The sequence below is a fragment of the Kogia breviceps genome, chromosome 3 (genome assembly GCF_026419965.1).
Source record: "Kogia breviceps isolate mKogBre1 chromosome 3, mKogBre1 haplotype 1, whole genome shotgun sequence".
NCBI lineage: Eukaryota > Metazoa > Chordata > Mammalia > Artiodactyla > Physeteridae > Kogia > Kogia breviceps.
The window spans coordinates 78,356,876-78,373,608 of record NC_081312.1 but is presented as its reverse complement, the minus strand read 5'-3'; the positions used below and the strand labels follow the sequence as shown (position 1 = coordinate 78,373,608).

Genomic DNA, 16,733 nt, shown 5'->3' with positions numbered 1-16,733 from the left:
CATTCACTGTAACTGAAACATCTCACCCCAACACGATCCTTTTCTAGAAATGTAAAGTGATCAGCTGGGGTGGAAAGAGAATTAACTCAAGGCCAAGTATTACACAACCTTCAATAGATGATTTTTAGCATATAACTTTTTTTTTTTTAAATCACAAGTACACGTTGATCTGAAGATACAAATATACTATAGGCAGGTACATTTATAGGGATGTTTAGAAATGTATCCCAAACTCCAGGGTTATTTATAATATAAAAACTAGTTTTGCATTTTCTATGAACTTTACCTGTAGGCCAAGATACACTTCTCTAAGATGTCCACATTGCTCATTTCTTTTTTTTCTTTCCCACAAACACAAAAAATGAATGAGTTGGCTTTCACATTCAAGCTATTTTTACAGGGGTTGATTTTTACAACTAGGAGAATGGTATGTTGTATTTAGTTTTTAACTGCAACCTAAGATAGTTTTTCCAAAGACCTTTAAATTTAATGTTTTAACTGATGTATGAGGGAATGATAATTGTATGCCAAATTGCTACTAGGCATGAAATTCTATTTGTTGTCCTTATGAATTTTAAGATCCACTGGACAAGTGCTTGCTAGTCCTTACAAATTACCTGAATAATTTTTTTAAATAATAGCAACAGCTTTCACTAATTACATGGTTACTATGTGCTAACTTCATTTAATCTTTGCAACAACCAAATAAAGATAAAGGTTATTTTCTTCATTTTGCTGATCAAGGTCACCCAGCCAGTAACTGGCAGTCAGAATGAAAACCCAAGTCTCACACTAACCCAGTGCTCAATCAAGATGCCTTGTAACCAACACAGAACGTTTCAATCACATCACAAACAGGTATTTCACCAAGTGGCAGACTTTCAAAGGAAAAATACAGTTTTCGCAGAGGTATAATTAAGTGGGGAGGAAATCTGGGCTATAGTTCTAGATTGCATTGATTCCTCATGCTGCTTGGTTTTCAGAAGCACATTTCCTATTAATGTTTAAGCTCAGAGTGAAAGTTTCGCTTTCTGACCTGCACATCTTTACTTATACCTCTCTTACAACAACCGAGAAAAATATAAGGAAGAAAGAAAACGCTTCTGTCCAACTCCGTACTCCTTACAAGGACAACTTGACTATAATCATCTTTCACCTAGAAGAGGGTCACTAAGATCGGTACATGAGATTCTCTTTGATAGGAAACCTGAAAAGAAATACAGCAGCATCACATTTTATGACAAAACCCAACGCTACATACGCTTTTGGAATCCGAGGGGCCATCTGCTGGCCTTGACCGCGACCGCTCAAACACAGCTCTTAGGGACTCCTTCTCATGCCTCATCTTGCGCTTGAGAGCTTCCAGCTCAGAGGTGTCAGCTGTGGTCCCCTTTTTGGGGGGACGGATGAATAAGGCTTTAAAGGCCTCCAAGGCAGTCTCTGGTGGCTTTGGCTTGACCTCTCCTCCCTGGGTCTGGGCTTCTCCGGGGCCACTCTGGCTCTCCTGAGAAGTACTGCCACTCATCTCTTCCCCCCTGGGCTGTTCAGGGTCTTCTGCCTTCGATTCGGCTTTGGGGACGTCAATGTTGAGCAGCTGAGAGAGCTGCTCCAGGAGAGTGGGAGAGGCCTTTGGATCATTTGTTTTCTCTCCCATCCTCACTGTCTGAGGCCCTGCCTGTGCTAGGGACCTCTGGACAGGCTGGGTCAACTTAAGCAAAGCCAGGTCCCCGTCCTTCGGTTTAATTTCAGTGATGGTCTCCCCGACCTCGGCTGGGGCTCCCTTCTTCAGCACACGAAGCCCACTAAAAAAAGCTGGAAGCTGGAAGGACTTCTCTCCAGGGACTTCTTTTTTAGAAGAGGTGTTCTCAGTGACACCAACACTTGAGTTCTGGTCTGTTACCACAGGTAGAACTTTGGAACCTTCTTCTCCAGCTTGTCGCTGGCCGGGGCTGTGCTCTGTCTGCAGGCCACCATCGTCGGGTTCCAATTTGCAGTTTATCTCCTGCAAAGGCCTTTGAGGACCTTCTCCACTGGGCTCTGCAACACCCCTATCTCCAGTGGCAGTATTTTCCCTCCCATCTCCTGGCTTTTCTTGGGGCTGCTCAGGTGGCTCAGATAAAACACGACGAGGGGACTTGGGGCCATTGGTGTTGCTTCCCTCTTCTGGCTCCCGGCCTGCATCATCAGAGTCAGAATCACTGGTGGTGTTCACCAGGGTCCCGCGAACCAGAATGACATTGTCTCTGCACACACTCAAAGCAGCCGGTGGAAGCAGCTCTTGACCAGGCAGAGAAATCCCTGCCTCTGCTTCTCCCCGGCTTCCCTCCAAGCCCGTCTCTGTCTCCACCCTCGTAGTCTTCCCATCATTTCCGAGGTCAGGTGGAACCTGAGCCTCTGCCTTCGGCGGCTCCAAGCCACTGCTGGGCTCCTCCAGTTGAGGCACGGGATCCACCACCAAACTGCGGAAGGCTTTCAGCACCGCATCTTCCTCTTCAGGCTGCACGGATTCCAATTTACTCGTAAACCCAAACAGGGATTTCATAGAGAACTTGGTCAGGAGCGCCTGGGCCACGTCAAGTCCGGCTTCGGGTTGTCCTGGTTCCGAGCCATCACTGCCATTCGGAGCGTTACCCACGTCCTCCATGTCCCAGCCGTACCCTGGGCGGCAGATTCTGACTTCTGGGACCTTCCCCTGCTCTCTCTCAGTTTCTCCACTCCACCGGCTCTTAACTTCCAGGACAGCGGGCAGCAGGGCCCGCCGGTGGGACTCAGCCGCGGGGCGAGCACACTTGGCCGGACTCTGGTCTCTCCCGAGCCCTCCTTCCGGTTTGCGCGGTGATGGGGCGTCCGGGGCAACTGTAAAAAGTCCGCAGAGCTTTATGCCCAGAGGCAGCCGAGGCCGCGCACCTTACTACACACGGACTGGGGAGGCTGCTCCTCTGGGACTTCCGTATTTATTCCCGGGGACAAAAGGCTTTTTGTCGTAGGGAAAGTCAGACTGCCCCCACTCATCCCAGCCCAGGACTTCGCCACGAGCTCCGCCCCAGTGCCGGCCGTTCTCCTGGTCGCTTTCAACTTCCTCATTGGTGAGCAAGTGAGGCTCCAGAAAGTGCTGAGCCGGCAAGCTGACCCAGACAACCTTCAACCCCACCCCGGAGCAGCCGAAGAAATTTAAAAGTGAATCAGCAGCAAATGACTGTAATTCTTCTAACGGGCTCTCTTTTGCAATCTAAATCACGGTCAGAAGCTTGTGCCATCCAGGCCAAAAGAAAAAAGCCAAAAAACAAAACACTAGCAGTGCCCACAGACCAACAGCCACTTACAAAGCCCAAAGCAAAGAAAGAAAAGTAAAGAAAGGAACAGATCATCTCAGGATGCCCAAGACTCTCAAAAGCAGTTAATTTACTGCCCTTGAAGCTTTCTTTTCTATTTTGTTTTTAAAGTGCTTTCTTCCGCTTCCCCGCAGGTTTCATCTGGAATGCAGATTTTAGCTGCCCCAGCCGGAGAAGGAAAACCAACTCGACTGGTTTCAGATTACTGCTGTTTTAGCTCTGCCCTGGTGTCTCAGTGTTCTACAAACAGGTACCTAGGCAAGCGCACCCAACACGCCCACTGTCCACCAGCCTTAGGGTGGCAGAGTAAACAGCCCCAGCCAGCCTGGCAGGAATGATTACCCTCCACACTCTGTGTGCCAAGCTTGGGCTTCTGTTCAGCAGCTCTGACTTCCTAGCTTCCTTATGAATCCTGCTGGCCAAAGCCTCTGTGCTTCAGCCATCCAACCAACAAATTGAAACCTGGCATGATACAAAGTAACACACAACCTGCCTTGTTAGGTAAAGCAATTCACTAAAGGTCCCCAAGGAGCCCCATTCCCCTAAAGGGAAAAACACCTGAAAGGTCCCTATCAGGTCTCTGTCACAGATCCAATTTGCCTAAAACAAAAACAGGAAAGACAAAACCACCACCAAACATCAGCTCAATGTAGTTTCCAACGGTGATGATATGCTGAGAACCTGGCAGTGAAGAACATGGAAAAATTGCAGCTCTGTTTCCCAGCAGCATACCTGCTGCCTCTTGGGGCAGCTTCCTGTCCTACCTGAAGGTCTCAGTGTTTTTCAAATCCCATCCAGTCAGCAGGCATTTAGTAAGCACCTGGGATGGATAAGGTACTGTGCTGGATCAGAAGAACCAAACTGGCTTAATAGTCATCATGGTTTAATAATAATCACCGGCTCTCTGAACAAAGCTGCGAGAAGATTGAGCCCAAGTGTTAAACGCAAACAAATTCTGCGAAACGTTAGCTGTAGCCACAAGCAAAACAACTGTCTTGCTTTATCTGCAGCAGGGAATGGTTGTGGCTTTCACACTGCTAACTTGAATTGTGTTCCCCACTAAGAATTAATACTAAGAAATTCTGATCACAATGATAAGTTTCTAGCATGATGTGTTCAAAAGAAACCCTCACACAAAAAGGATACATATGCTTATAACCCAGCAACTCCTATAGGAAAGTTAAGACAGTACTTCCTAATCCCTGATTTGACCTTGTATCCAAACGGATACTTTCTTGTTTTCTCCTGATCCCAGTATATTTGGGGATTATTGACTAGGGCACAGTTAATCAAAAGGCCACCACACACGCAGGAAAATTCATTGGTGACATGTATGTCTCAGAACAAGCTTCCTGTCTCAAGGAAGTGCCCGTTGATAAAATCATACTTCTGCTTCTTTAAGACAGAAGAAAAAGGAATCATCACATCAGATCATAAGATCAGTCTGCTGAAGAACTATGTAGACCAGCCAATATACAGGTGAGGGGAGGAGACATGGCACATATTTGGTGTTCTTCAACTGAGAAAGCTCCATTTTCTCAGACATAATTATTGATTTCCAGATTTCCAGAATAAGTTTCTAAGCACTTTCAGCAGATTTGGGCAAAATGGGACATAAACTGGAAGGGGCTGATGGCTCTTCTACAGTACAGCATGGAGCAGAACTACAAAGTTTTAGCACCCTCTCAATACCCACAGACACCAATACAATGTCATGGAAAGTGCGGGAAGTCTTGGGTCCCAGGGAGATTATTTGATCCCAGTCCCTTGAATCGAGGTAGGTAAGGTATTATTAGGTTTGTTTTAAAAGTGAAGCAACCATGGTCAAGAGAACACAACCAAGCCAAGGTGCACAGCTAGTAAGTGGAGGATACTAATAATACCTAACATTTATTGGGTGTTTATAAGCACTGTTCTAGGTGTTCCATGTGTATTAACTGATTGGTACATCTAGCTATGAGGCTGGCTTTTTCATGTTTAGAAACTGAGGAGCAGAAAGATTATGTAGCTTGCCTGTGTTCACAGGTGGAACCGGAACTTGAATCCAGGCAATCAGGCCCCAGTATCCACAATCACTCTTCCAACACCCTGAGCTCTGCATCCTGCTGTAACAGGACTCCACACATGCCTGCATCTTGAAATGTGCAAGAGTGTCAGCCCGGTTAGTTGGTGGTCTCTCACTAGGACATGTATTGTACTTTACCCTTTGAGATGATACAGAAGGTTGACTTCATAAAAAGAAAAAACAATATGAGAATGACCATTCTTTTCTCTCATTGTAATTTAGGGGGGAAATCTAGAGGGGGTGCTTAGAAAAATCAAGCAAAAATTCCTAGCTGGCTTGTCTACTGGTCACAGACAAGACACACAATCCTTGGGACTCAAACCTATCAAGAGGCTTTCCAGCTTACCCATACAATTCTCCTTCATTTAGGAAGCTTAACTATCACAAAGATGCATTCATCCAACAATCATTGTTAAGCACCGACTCTGTACGAGGCTCCGGGGATATAAAGATGAAGCAACTCCAGCCTTCCACCTTCATGAAACATGAAGTTTAATACAGGAAATCAGCCAAGGAGGAGGTGATTCCTGTTCATAGACTGTAACTGAGTACTTTATACCCCAGACTCGGTCTAAACAGCAATAGGTGGACATAAGATAATTTTGAATGAAAGAAGCAGTGACCATAAAAATATGAAGATGAGTAAGAAAGAGAAGCATGGTAGTTTACAGAGATCTTTGAATATTGACTCTTTCAGGCCACTGGTTCTTATGGCCATGAGAAATGTTACAACATCTGGTCATTTAAGGAATGGAAAAATGTTTCAGACCATAGTGTTCAAATAAGCAGCCTACAAATTTGATCTTAGTTGGGTGGTCTTGAAAAATGAATCTATTTAATGTTTTAACATTCTTGGGGGGGGGAGAGTAACTTCTCTTGCACGTTATTTCTCTCTGTCTTGTCCTGTGAGACAGACAGGATAAGTAGGTACTTATTAAGTACCTATTACACAAAACCAGTGACAGCCAAGACTTGCTCCTTTTCAACCTCACCTGACTCTCTTTTGTTCTAACCTCAAAACACTTAAGCTCTCTAACAGCTACACCTGTGCAAAAGGCAGATTAAAAATGATCTGCCTTGGACAACTAGTTGAAACAGGCATGATGAATATTAGGTAGGATTTAACCCATGTGTTACTTTTTGTAACTACTTGTTAAAAAAAATCACTACCCAGCTACTTGAAAACGCAACACTGTTAGTGTGCAGAATTTACTACCAATGAATTCTCTGTGTTCCTCCCATCTCATCATCTTCTCAGATTGAGGCTGGAGCTGATTTTACCTCATGGCAATGGGAACATCAGACCAACAAACAATACCTAGTGAGCTAAGCCTAAAAGGATGGTTGCAAAAACAACAACAAAAAAGGCATGTCATCTCCTGGAAGCAGTAGAACCTAGCTTCTTGATTCTAATAACAACTAGAGGAATGAGCATTAAAATTTTTTAAGTCAATTTGCAGAAATTGGACACTGCCTAAAAGAACAACTTCCTAGAGCCCCCCACCTCACACACTTACTCTTTGCAGCCCTCTGCCATGTCACTCAGCTTAGAGAATGCCTTCCCACATTCTCATAAAATCCCAGAAAGGCAAGGGAAAAGTAAAGCAAGTGAGATTAATTTCAAGGTGTTGGGCTAAATGATTCTCATGTTTCTCCTTATCCAGTATACTTCAAGTTCCTGGCCTGCATTTAATGACTGCTTCTAGCTTCTAGGGGTTCAACTAGGTCCATGTGACGATTGCTTGAGAAAAATAGAAAACAGTTAAAATTAATAAGAGTAAGAAAGATTGTAGAAACTATTTCTGTGGAAGGAAAGAGTTTAGAGCAATGGGCTGGGAAAAGTAAGTAAACTATGAAGATATAAGTGGGGTAATGGGCAGAGATGGGTTCTTTGGGTTCAGGAAGTGTGTTTTAACTAAGTGAAGTCTGATATAAATGGTGAGAACTGAGGACATGATGACCACACAAGTACTCAAAAAGACATTTGTTAAATGAATGAGGTGTCAGATGAAAGGAGTGTAAGATTATGGAAGAAGCTGGGTAGAATCAAATTGTTGGGAGGCTGAAGAGGTCTTTAGAAGGACTAGAACTCAACCAGCCCAACATTCTTCTTCTAAAGATGGAGACATTTGAAGTCAAGAGAAGCTAAGTAACTGGTACCAGCTCACGCAGCTCAAGTGCAGCCATTAAGGTGGGAAAAGAGGCGTCCCAACTCCTGTCCACCCTGTGTCACATCCCCCTACTGCCTTGGCACGTGATCTTACCTTCTTCCTGATCAGCATCTTCTTTAAGCTCATTTTCCACATCTTCAAAATGGAGTTATGAGGCCAAATGAAAGACAGGGCCGGAGACCTCCCTAGGCTTCTCCTTCCATTTCAGGCAGCGCTTTCCCTGCCTTCGCGGCGTGGATTTCCCCTGCCAACTACTGCAACCCTCAAAACAGCCCCTCTGGCTCAGCCTCGGAGAAGCCAGCAGCTGTTTTTACTGATTGATTCAAAAGAAAACAGGCTGCACCTGCCAATGGCAAGGACAGGGCTCAGTGATTAAGGCCTTTTTCCATCGAGCAGACTTAGTGCAAAATGTTTCTAAGACTGGTTTCGCTGAGCTGTATTCAAAACTTCTGTGGAAGTGGGCTGAATGTCGGTAACAAACTAGAAGACTCTGAAAGGGAAGAGGGGAGGCCGAGGCATACTCGTGAAGCTGAAGAAGAGAAGAGAGCAGTGGGTACGTCATCTTGCAATGATCAAGGAATGAGGGCAGGGCGCACAGTTAAGAACCTGGCCCTGGGTCCTGGGCTAACACCCTACTCTGCTCCTGCAAGAAACTTGACTTTGGACAAGTTATATAAGCAACCTGTGTCTCAGCTTCCTCATCTAGAAACTTGGAATAAGAAAAGTACCGGGCTTCCCTGGTGGTGCAGTGGTTGAGAATCTGCCTGCCGATGCAGGGGACATGGGTTCGTACCCCTGTCTGGGAAGATCCCACATGCTGCGGAGCGGCTGGGCCCGTGAGCCATGGCCACGGAGCCTGCGCGTCCGGAGCCTGTGCTCCGCAATGGGAGAGGCCACAACAGCGAGAGGCCCGTGTACCACAAAAAAAAAAAAAAAAAAAGAAAGAAAGAAAGAAAAGTACCTACTTCGTGGGTTATTAGAAGCATTAAATAAACTAATATATGTTTCACACTCTCATCAATGCCTGGCACGTAGTACGTACCATATGGATATGACATGTTTTCACAGCAAAGGAATAACTTTCTTAGGGACATCAACCAGCAACCAACAGAATTTTTTTTAACCTTGTCAATATGAAGCAAGTATTTACCGATGAAATGATGGCCCAAGCAGGAAGCTGCCCCTCCCAGTTCCCTCACATATGCTCTTGGACAGCAGAGCCATTTGGTCTGAACAGGATTGTTCCTTATAGATAGGCCTACTAAATACAAAGGCTCCCCATGCTACATCTGTGCCACGAGTGAATTGAGTTCGAAAGAAAATTCTTTCAAGGGGTCCCTTTGGGTGTTTCAGGGCCAGTGCTCTCTGGACTATTGTTTTCCATCTGTATCACCTGAAGAGAGCAATTAGCTTAAAGAGTTGGCTACTGTTGATGGTGACAGAGTTCACCTGTACTTTATTACTTTCCTGCGTTCCAAGATGATTTTTAAACCAACTCAATCATTTCAGAAAAAAAAAAAAAAATCCATGAATTTGGATTTTCTCCAGAAAATCCTTTTCTCAAGAGTCTCTTGACACATGCTGATGATGTGTGGTCCCTTAGCACTGAGACTTCCCCCCACTTTGGGGAAGGGTGTTCCCAGATAATGACTGGCCTGGGAGAGAGCCCAGGGTGTTAACAGCAGAGCAAGGACCATTTTTTGTTGTTGTTTTTAGGCCAACTCATTATACTTCAAAGGTGTATGCACTTCATTTAAAATGTCCTTACTCTTACAAATAGGAAAAAGAAGCTTGAAATAGTTATTACATTACTGCTTAGGGTCTTACTGTCAGATATTTCTAAGACTGATTCCACCAAGCAGTATCAAAGAGTCCTTGGAAATGGATTCAATGTCCGTGACAAAATAAAATATTGTAAGAGGAAAAAGGAAAGGTTTTGACTTACTTGTGAAGCTGAAGAGGAGGGAGAATAGGAGCATTCTTTAAGGTACAGAATTTCCTGGGACATGTTTTTGAAGAGTTTTGAGCTTTTCCCAAATGAGTAATAGTGATGTCCCAGAGAAATAACCACTACAGAAGGCACGGAGTCCATGGAGAAAGCATTTCATTGTGGCTAAAGCTGCTCATGATGAAAGTTGTAGATGAAGATCTGGAATCTAAGAAACTGTATATATCTCTTGCTGTCTATACTCTTGTTCTTCCTGAGTGGTGAAACTAGACAGCCACTGGCTCTGCTGTAACTGGATATCTTTTTTTGTCCTTCGTTAATTTTTTTTTAAGTAAAAGTTATCTTGAGAATATTAGTTCCAACACCAAAGATCTAGTTATCATTTTTAAATACTTTTAAATTTAAAGGAGGCAAAAGGGGCTTCCCTGGTGGCGCAGTGGTTGAGAGTCTGCCTGCCGATGCAGGGGACACGGGTTCGTGCCCCGGTGCGGGAGGATCCCACATGCCGCGGAGCGGCTGAGCCCGTGAGCCATGGCCGCCGAGCCTGCGCGTCCGGAGCCTGTGCTCCGCAATGGGAGAGGCCGCGTACCGCAAAAAAAAAAAAAAAAGGAGGCAAAAGAAAAATTAGGGAAGATGAGGATTTACCTAAAACAAAATGAACGTGGATGATAAGAACATGCATGAGAGGACAGAAGGGGGAGATCTAGCATTTTTTTAGGGTGTCATTGTTGTCCCAAGTAGGTACCACGCTAGGTTCTTTATGCAAGTTTTCCAATACCTTAATCCTCCTCATAACTCCATGAGAAAGGTGTCATTGACCCCGTTTTATTAGTGCTGTTCAGTGCAAGTTTCTGTAATGGTGGAAATGTATCTGTGTCATGCAATGCAGTACCACAGGTGGCCTCTGAGCACTTAAAATGTGTCTAATGTAACTGAGGAATTAAATTTTAAATTTTATTTAGTCTTAATTAATAGCCATAGGTGGCTAGCGACTACTGTTTGGCCACTGCTTTAGATGTTAATACTGAGGTTCAGAGAAATTAGGGCAATTCAAAGATTACACAACCAATGAGTGGCATAGCCAGGATCTGTACTGGATCAACCTGATTCTAAATGTACCTTCTTTTCATTATAATAAATCAAAGAGCTATAGAATTTTGTAACAGTTCTCTTTCACATTGAAACATCAGTATGGGGGCAAAATAGATGATCACCTGGATACCGGAACAAAATGGCCACTGCAGTTAGAAGGAATTGGCAGAGAGCAGAAAGGACACAAATTATGAGCCCTGATTTGATCAGTAATGATTCCTTGAAGTTAATACTCACATCATTTAGTCACGTTAAAAGAAAAATACGGAAACCAGTGTAAAGGCATTAAAATTACAAAGTAGAAAGTAAGCTAGGCATTGTCACAATTATGGTCCTATTCTTTTTTTTTTTTTTTTTTAAATATTTATTTATTTACTTATTTGGCTGCGCCAGGTCTTAGCTGAGGCACACTGGATCCTCGCTGCCGCATGCGGGATCTTCGTTGCGGCATGCGGGCTCTTAGTTCCCTGACCGGGGTCCAACCCGGGCCCCCTGCATTGGGGGTGTAGAGTCTCAACCACTGGACCACCAGGGAGGTCCCTATGATCCTATTCTTAAGCACAGTTAAAGAGAGGGCAAAGATAAAGAGGAGAGGCCAGAGCTATGGCTTTGAAGTGAGATGTATTTGGGTTCACTATGGGATATTACTTACTAGTTACATGCTAGATGTGTCACTTAGGCAAGTTCCTTAACTTCTATGAACCGGTATTTACATGTATAAAATAGGGAAAATAATAACTCATAGGATTGTTCTAAGAATTAAGTGTGCTAATATTCCTAACCCGGTGCTTGCTTGATTCTCAACAGACACCCAATAAATAGTAAGCATACTTTATGAAGCATGTATAGTTACAGGCATCAATGAAGTGGGAGAGAGGAATCACGTTTCCATAATTTTGAAATATATTCACTATTGCCTCCATTTTGTATATCATTTTACTTTGAGATTTAAACAAAACAAGTATATATAACGCTACTGTCATTTTCAACACTTTAAAAAGTATTATGAAATATTCTGTAGAAATGTTATAATAGTTCCTAGAATCACAGTCACTTATTTTCTATAGCTGGAAAGGGACATTTATAATGTTCATACACAGGACATTTATGTAGCAGCTGTAGTTCTTAATGCAATTCAGAAGGAATAATAATCATAAATCAAGATGGCTTAATTAAACCATGTAAAAATCAAAAGGCAAGAGAAAAATAACTGGGCAATAAAAACTGGAGCCTTATTTTATCATAGGTGTGCTCTCAAACATTCCCTAGGCAGGGGCTTCCCTGGTGGCACAGTGGTTGAGAGTCCGCCTGCCGATGCAGGGGACACGGGTTCGTGCCCCCGTGCGGGAAGATCCCACATGCCGCGGAGTGGCTGGGCCTGTGAGCCATGGCCGCTGGGCCTGCGCCTCCGGAGCCTGTGCTCCGCAACGGGAGAGGCCACGACAGTGAGAGGCCCGCATACCGCAAAAAAAAAAACATTCCCTAGGCAAAGGCTGCTTCATTTCAAATCTTAAATGGGTCATGTGGGATATGATTTTAACCACAAATTCCCATTTCTATCCTGGAGAGAAAAGAAAGAAAATACTTTTCTGAATATACACATGGAACATAAATGGTATATGTAGAAAGAGATCAGCATTTAAAGAACTAATGTGAAGCTCACAGTCTAAGCAATGGACACAGAACAGCAGTTTTTGAGACAGAAAAGGGAGGCTTAAAAAAATGAAACTCATTCAAAGGGAGCAAAAAAGCAAACAGTTGAATTTTAGAGAAGCCAAATAAAATATTTCAGTGCAATATTCTAATTCATTTAAATAAAATTCATAGACAAACCTATTTTATAAAAGTCAGTTCTAATCTGTGGTTTCTCAGACTCTGAAAGCATAATATAAAGTTTTCTCTATGTAGATGCTTCAAGAGCCAAATTTTACATGAACAGCTATTCTGTTTCATGTCAGAACAGACAGAGGAAATGAGGACAGTAAGTGTTATCAAGATCAAAGAAAAGTGAATTTCACAGTTCCATTAACCATTAAGGTGTTCAATGGTTAAGACAAGCTTATTCTTTTTGTTTTATAAAGAAATCTGGGATGTTACTAGATTTGTCATGATCTTGCAGTTTACAGAGAGGACAAGTACATGTCAAGGGAAGTGTGAGAAATGGCCTAAGAACTGAGCTTTATGACTGGCATAAATCTGGGTTTCTATTTACATGTGATAACAAGCTTCCACACCAACTGCAAAATTGGAACTAATTTGAGAGAGATAACTGGTTAAATTTCATGGGCTTTAGGAATAAAACCAGATTACTTTTTTTCAACTGCTTTATCATGACTTAAAATGGTGAGGAGTTTGTGAGGAAAAAAAAGGCGATTTTCCAGTTCCATCAATAATTCATCCCTCCCCACTGTCCTTTTTACCTGAATCATTTCTTGATCATTTATCATACAGCCAACAGACACACAATCTCTGTCTCTTTCTCTCTCTTTCACACGCTCACATATACGTACTCATATATACAGATAAACACATGCCTTCAGAAAACAAGCTAGCTTGATATTTCTAAATTCACTTCACTTGCAAATACAAGCCCCATTGTCATGAATATGCTAATGATGTGGGGAAGTCCACCTGCGGCCTTTAGCTTTAAGCTCTCATTGGCTTCCATGAAAACAAAACAAGGATGTGGCCCTTTCCATGTACTGCATAGGCACTGTATCAGAGAGCCCTGTGCATCCATTCTTTGCTGTCAAAGTCAGTTGATGCCACAGAGTTTGCCTTTTAGGAGTGAAGGAACGTGAGGGCCTGAAATCTGCTCCTGTTCCCATCAGTGTTTCCCCATCAACTGTAAAGACCCAAGGTCTGAGGCATCCAGTGTCCCAGGTGAGCAGTTGCAGAATCTTCACTGGATTGACTTCTGTGGGGTGATTTTGGTTGTGGTTCTAGCTTTCTAATTCTGAGTCTGGCTCTCAATCCTTCTCACTGATTATGAGAGCTAACTCATATCCATGAAATGAATTTGGTTCTTCAATTAAAAGCAAAACAAGGGGCTTCCCTGGTGGCGCAGTCGTTGAGAATCCGCCTGCCGATGCAGGAGACACGGGTTCGTGCCCTGGTCCGGGAAGATCCCACATGCCGCGGAGCAACTAAGCCCGTGAGCCTTGGCTGCTGGGCCTGCGCGTCCGGAGCCTGCGCGTCCGGAGCCTGTGCTCCACAACGGGAGAGGCCACAGCAGTGAGAGGCCCGCATACCACAAAAAATAAAAATAAAAATAAAAAGCAAAACAAAAGAAAACAAACAAATCAGAAAAGCATCCAAACTAGTGGAGAGGTAGAGGGGCTTAACATTTAAGCACCTAGGTCCAGACTCGGACAGACCTGGGTTCAGATCCTTGCACCTGACTTTACTGAACCTCACTCCTTATTTGTATCAATACAATAGGTATAATAATACTTCAAAGAATGGTGCCTGGCATTGAGGAAGTGATCAATTCATGGCAGTTTTGTTCCTGGTTTAGACACTTAAGGTTTGGTGTGGACTTGGTAATCATATCTTTCCGTTCATAAGATGCAATTACTTGGAACCCGATGCTGTGTCCTACGCAGCCAATTAAGCTAATTCAACAAGGAGCATCCCAGGACCCACGGGTGGGGTGATGGAGATGATCCTTGGAAACCAGCATCACCAAGAAGAGTTCAAGGCTTGTGTTTTCAAAGCTGCATGCAAAATCCTACTTTCAGAATTCATGCAACCAATATAGAATTCTGATGACTGCTTACCTTTTCTGCTTTGCATATCTTTTGTCCATTTCAGGCCACACCTCTTTTAGTGCCTTTTTTCTATCCTGCCCACATCCCTTATTTACAGACATTTTACAAACTATCCTCCATGGTGAATAGTCATCTCAAATGGAATCTTTAAGAAACTGCACTTGTTATAAGAAGTTAGGCCCCATTTGCTCTCTGGTCTGTCCAGATTCAGTTGCCTTGACATTTCTGGCTCAAAGTACACTGGTAATGGAGGCGCATGGCTAATGACAGTTTCTTATAGTGAAATATAAGAAACTGCCCTTTAAGGCTAACTGTGTAACGTTCATGCTCTAAATGGGCACTCTAGGGTGACTGAGGGTTTATCACATATAGACGCTACCCCAAGGCAATTCACACATTTGGTGCATTTGGATGTTGCCTCCAAACTGACACCTAGGATTGCTAGATTTATAAAATAGAATTCAGGACAACCAGTTAAATTAGAATTTCAGACAAACAACAAATTATTTTTCACTGAATATGTCCTATTTAGCAACCTCATGACCTAAAAGTGGAACTGACTGAGCATTGGGTTCTTTCAAGAACTTTCTAGGTCACCCAGAATGGTCTACGGGATTTGCTAGAGCAGGATGATCACCTCTCTACATAGCAGTCTGGCTGACATTCAGCCAAAGGGCACTAAGACAGCAGCACTGGCTGCTTAAACACTGAAATATATACTGGTTGGTAAACAGATGCTGCTCGGAGCCTCCCTGGTGTCTACCTTCCACCAGCTCCACCTCCTGCCATTCCTCCAAGGAACCCTTGGACCTTCTCACAGTTCAGTAACTAAAAGATGAATGTAACATGCAACAACATGGATGGACCGTAAGGGTATTATGCTAAGTAGAATAAGTCAGACAGAGAAAGATTAATACTGTTATGTTCTCACTTATAAGTGGAATCTAAAAAAACCAAATTCATAGAAACAGAAAAGAGACTGGTGGTTGCCAGATGCGGGGAGATGAAGACAGAGGAAAATGGGTGAAAGGTAGTCAGAAGGTACAGACTTCCAGCTGTAAGACTGATAAGTCCTGGGGATGTAATGTACAGGATGGTGGCTACAGTTAACAATGCTGTATTGCACATTTCAAAGTTGCTAAGAGAGTAGACCTTGAAAGTTCTCATGGCAAGAAAAAAAACCTTGTAACTATGTGAGGTGATGGATATGAAATGAATTTATTGTGGTAATCACTTCACAGTATATACATGTACCAAATCATTAAGTTGTACACTTGAAACTTAAACAATATTGTATGTTAATTATACCTCAATAAAACCAGGGAAGAAAAAAAGGATTGCACTGGAGAAACAGAAAGAAATGATATGAGCCTTCAAATAGAGTTAGGAGACGATAAATTTTGGTCTCACTATCAGAGTTATGACATTGTTCCTCGTATTAAAACAAAGATTCATGTTGAGAATATTAAGATGTATTTGTTTTTCTTTTAAATAATTTCCATCTCTTTCTTTGAATTTCTTGTATTTCTTTGTATTTCTTTTAAGTAATTTTCATTCCCCACACACCACACTGCTTGGGTTGACTTATGCTCCTTTAATAGAATCAGGAAATGTAATATTATAGCTAAAAGGAACACTGTTTCATCTGTTTGTATTCCTCCCATCCTGTCAGCACACACGTGTTAAAGAAACTGAGGCCCACCGAAGTTAACCAGTGCCTAGAGTTCCACAGCTAGCTAGTGGTTGAGCCAGCAGTGGAAGTGAAGTGAAGGAGACCTCCACCTCTTGTTCTAGACCAGAGTGGGCCAGATCTGACCCACTGCCTATTTTTGAATGACTCCTTTAAGAATGATCTTTACATTTCTTAATGGTGGGAAAAAAATCAAAGATGAATAATATTTTTGATAGGTGAAAATAATATGAAATTCAAATTTCAGTGTCTATAGACTTTTATGGGAACACAGGCACACTTATTCATGTATGTATTCTCTATAGCTGTTTTCGTTAACAGGGTTCAGTGGTTACAACAGAGACTGTATGGTCCCAAAGCCTAAAATATTTCCTCTCTGGCTCTTGTCAAAAATAAATAACTAAATAAAAATTAATGCACAGCTAAATAAGGGGCCTTAATAGCACCCTCAGCCCTAATGCCTGGGGCCATTCCAATTTGTGGATGCCAAATTCCCACCAATTATTAAATGTTTTAGCTATCACCCCTACATACTAATGAAATGCTGCATGTCCACAGAAAAAGACTTATTAAAGTAACTTCTTGGGAGGACCTTCAAGATGGTGGAGAAGTAAGATGTGGAGATCACCTTTCTCCCCACAAATACATCAAAAATACATCTACAT

At 42.9% G+C, this 16,733-nt stretch overlaps 1 protein-coding gene across 5 annotated transcripts in view; it reads right to left on the bottom strand.

The window, feature by feature from the left end:
- Positions 1-16,733, bottom strand: part of FMN1 (formin 1) — a 447,127-nt gene that overhangs the window by 302,082 nt on the left and 128,312 nt on the right. The window contains exon 1 of one of the 5 annotated variants that reach the window (XM_059056126.2): positions 1,262-3,033. The exons of the other annotated variants lie outside the window; for them this stretch is intronic. Coding sequence (XP_058912109.1) covers positions 1,262-2,644 — 1,383 coding nt within the window. The 5' untranslated portion in view covers positions 2,645-3,033. Of the gene's footprint in view, positions 1-1,261; positions 3,034-16,733 lie in introns of those variants that run through there. 5 annotated transcript variants of the gene reach the window in all.